Raw genomic sequence first — 3,614 nt, forward strand, 5'->3', positions numbered from 1 at the left:
ATGAGGTGTGCATGTGGGGGAAGAAGGTTCCAGGAGTAAGGGGCAGCAAGCGAGAAGGGACGAATTCGGGAGGGGGCAGTGGTAGTCCTACACTGTGACAGGAGACCTTGACTACAAGAGCAGAGGGTGCAAGTAGGAATGTAAGGAGAAAGAAGGTCAGATAAGTAAGGAGGGGCCAATCCATGGAGGGCTTTGAAAGTCAATAATAAAAGCTTGTACCAGATGCGGAAGGGGGTGGGGAGCCAATGAAGGGAGGATAAAAGAGGTGAAACATGGTCAAAGCGGCGAGCGGATGTGACAATACGGGCAGCTGAATACTGGACAGAGATTAAAGGTTGGAGGTGAGAAAGAGGAAGCCCTGTTAGAAGGAGGTTACAATAATCTAGTCGCGAAACCACTAGGGCATGGACTAGAGTCTTGGCAGTAGAGGCTGAGAGGAATGGACGGATCTTGGCAATGTTGTGGAGAAAGAATCTACAGGCCTTGGCGGTGGCCTGGATCTGGGGAATAAATGACAGAGAAGAGTCAAAAATGAAGCCAAGACTGTGGGCTTGATGAACCAATTGAATAGAAGTGTCGTTGACAGAAACAGAAAAGGAATAGTGAAGGGTGGGTTTAGGTGGAAAGACAAGAAGCTCAGTCTTAGACATGTTGAGCTTCAAGCACCGAAACCGCATCCACTGAGAGATGGAAGTCAGACAAGAAGAAACTTGCTGTTCAAGCCCCGTTGAAAGGTCAGGGGTGGAGAGATACAGCTGAGTGTCGTCAGCGTACAGATGACAAATAATGATATTTTCTGGTTTGGGAAACAATGGTGAAATGATCTTATTTTGTGAAAGAATGTGAAAGCTCCTGATGTCATTAGGCTTTTGGTGAAACTTTTTTGTTCATCATTTGGGGGAATTTGGGGCTACTTTGCCCAGTTTTTCTGTTTAATCCTGTGGGATTAATCCTGGAAACAACACAGCAAGATATTTTTTGGGGTCAAAATCAGGATAAAATTGTTTATCAATCAATAGATAACCATATAATCATAGTGTAGGACTATTCCAAATCCCAGTGCTGCCAGCATATGCATTTTTCCCATTCCATGAGCATGAAATGTTTTTCCTGTTTCTGTGGCTGACTTCAGCCCATGAATATTCCTCTCCTCTCTCTTTCCATAGATATGTACACTTCTGAAGTGTAATAGCACAGACGTGAAATCATGTGGGCAGCGAGTAGATATGGCCCATACAAGATTTGACTCCTTTTCCCTCAGTGGCACATTTAACACTAGTTACGTTTTTCCAGAAGTCTTGCTCACTGAGACTCAACTGGCCCCAGGAGAATTTAAGGTAAGGGATGAAATAAAGTTGCTTCATACATTATCAAGGTTTTGTTTTTTAAAAAAAATAAAATGATTAGAAACATTTTTGAAAGAGATTGCCATGTTAGGGTACAGTGGCACTGTAAAAATAATGCAGTTTGACGTCACTTTAAGTGCTGTAGTTCCATCCTATGGAATCCTGGGATTTGCAGTTTTATAAGGTCTTTGACAATCATTTACATTTACCTTTTAACTCATGCATCCCTAGATATCAGCAATTATTTTTCTCTTCATTCATAACACAGTTGTATACAAACATGGTTCTCTCTGTACACTGTTTTTCCTACAGGTATTGACTGATGGGCGTCTCATTAGTAACAAGAAAATATCAAAGCCACTCTTATCTGTGGCTCTTTTTGGAAGATGGTATGAAAAAGACTCTCCGCATCCACTGTACACATCATAATGAGATTGTCCTTTGTTACTTTGCTTCTTTTTTTACCCAATCAGAACTCTCTCACCCAATCCATATAGTTATGTCTCTCTTCCTGCATTTTGGGAGATAGTAGCTGCAGAGCAAAGTCTGAAATTAACAGCATCAATACTGAATGTTTGACTGGAGGACAAAGCGGACTGATTGTTTCAGGAGCAGTTGTCAGGTATTATAGAATTAATACAATTTCTGAGTATTGAGTATTGTTGCCTTCAAGGATCTTCTGTACCTTGAACAAGACAGCTGGAAGTTTAAATCAAGAGAGATGTTACTTAAGGAAGGCAAAGATGTTAATTGGTTTGCTTACATACAACTTACACATAAATTTAATCAAAATGAGAGAAATCCAGCAATAAGGACTGGAGAAAATGAATTTTATTTAGAGTTGTGTAAAGACAAGGGATGCTCTCAGCCTCAGGGGAAGGCAATGGCAAACCTCCTCTGAACAAATCTTGCCAAGAAAACCCCATGAAAGGTTTGCCTTAGGGTCACCATAAGTCAGAAACAACTTAAAGGCACACAACAGCAACAATAAAGGTGGGGAACATGTAATTTTAAAAGTGGATAAATGGCTTTTGAAATTAGAGGCAAAAGATGAATCTGTAAAAGAGTAAGGTGGCTCCAAAATTTGGGGCATAATATTCAAATGGATGTATGGGAAAAATGTGGTCTACAGATATAAAATTTACTTTGAGCACCAATTTAAAAGAAAACCTGCATAAGATGATGCATAGATAGTACTTAATGTTTCAAACCTGGATGTCAAAACCAGGATAGTTCCTCCTTTCATATGTGGTGGACTTGTAAGAAGGTGGAAAGCTATTAGTCTGAGATTTATATGATAATTCAAAAAATTCTAAAGGTAGATTTTGTAATGCTACCAGAAATGTTTCTGTTGGGCATTATGGATCAAGAACTGGATAATTAATACAGATTACTTCTTCAATACATGATAACAGCAGCAACATTATTGTTTACACAAACTTGGAAACAGACTAAGGCACCAATGATGGAAGAATAGACTGTTAAGGTTGCTGAGTTAACCCACATTGCCAAATTAATGTGGATTCTAAAGGATAAACCAACTGACTTAAAAAAAAAGATTGGGAACAGTTTATGGAATTTTTGAACAATAAGAAATCTAACAATGAATAATCTTTGGTAAAGGTTATTAGTAATTTTATTCGAATTATTTAGCTGGATCTGTAATAATGAACAATATCTTTTAAATCTTTGTTTATTTTCATTTTCATTGCAGTTAGGATTGGGGAGTCAGAGTCCTACTGTGTTCCAGTTACTTATTTTTTCCTTATTTTATTCCCCCCCCCCTTTGTTTCTTTATTATTGTCTCTCTATATTTTCTGAATGTATATCATTTAGTTTGATAGTATACTAAATTGTTAGTGTTAAAAATCAACAAATAGATGAATTAAAAAAAACACACCAAATATTTAACAACAGGGCAAACCAAGCTGATTGTTTTAAGAGCTAGGCTATTATAGAATTAATACAATTTCTAGCTATTGTTGTTGTGTGCCTTCATGTTATTTCTAACTTATGGCAATCATATCATGGAGTATTTTTGGAAAAAACTGCTCAGGGGAAGTTTGGCTTTACCTTTCTCTAAGACTGAGAGAGTGCGGTCTGCCCAAGGTCACCCAGTGCATTTCCATGACTGAGTGGGGAATTGACTCATCACCTGGAAACTTGAAGATATGTTTTGGAAACTCCCACTGAATGCTCATTTTGAATGGCCTCAGACATTTTGAGTGGCCTCACATATTTTTAACCAATAAAATATTTTCAGTTGTG

General features: G+C 38.2%; 1 protein-coding gene across 1 annotated transcript in view; it reads left to right on the forward strand.

Annotated features, from left to right (window-relative positions):
* Positions 1 to 3,614, forward strand: part of LOC121928449 (pantetheinase-like) — a 17,082-nt gene extending 13,468 nt beyond the window's left edge. The window contains exons 6-7 of the mRNA XM_042463161.1: positions 1,167 to 1,337; positions 1,659 to 3,614. Of these exons, the coding sequence (XP_042319095.1) occupies positions 1,167 to 1,337; positions 1,659 to 1,775 (288 nt within the window). The 3' untranslated portion in view covers positions 1,776 to 3,614. The remainder of the gene's footprint in view (positions 1 to 1,166; positions 1,338 to 1,658) is intronic.

Source organism: Sceloporus undulatus, chromosome 1 (genome assembly GCF_019175285.1).
Source record: "Sceloporus undulatus isolate JIND9_A2432 ecotype Alabama chromosome 1, SceUnd_v1.1, whole genome shotgun sequence".
Classification (NCBI taxonomy): Eukaryota; Metazoa; Chordata; class Lepidosauria; order Squamata; family Phrynosomatidae; genus Sceloporus; species Sceloporus undulatus.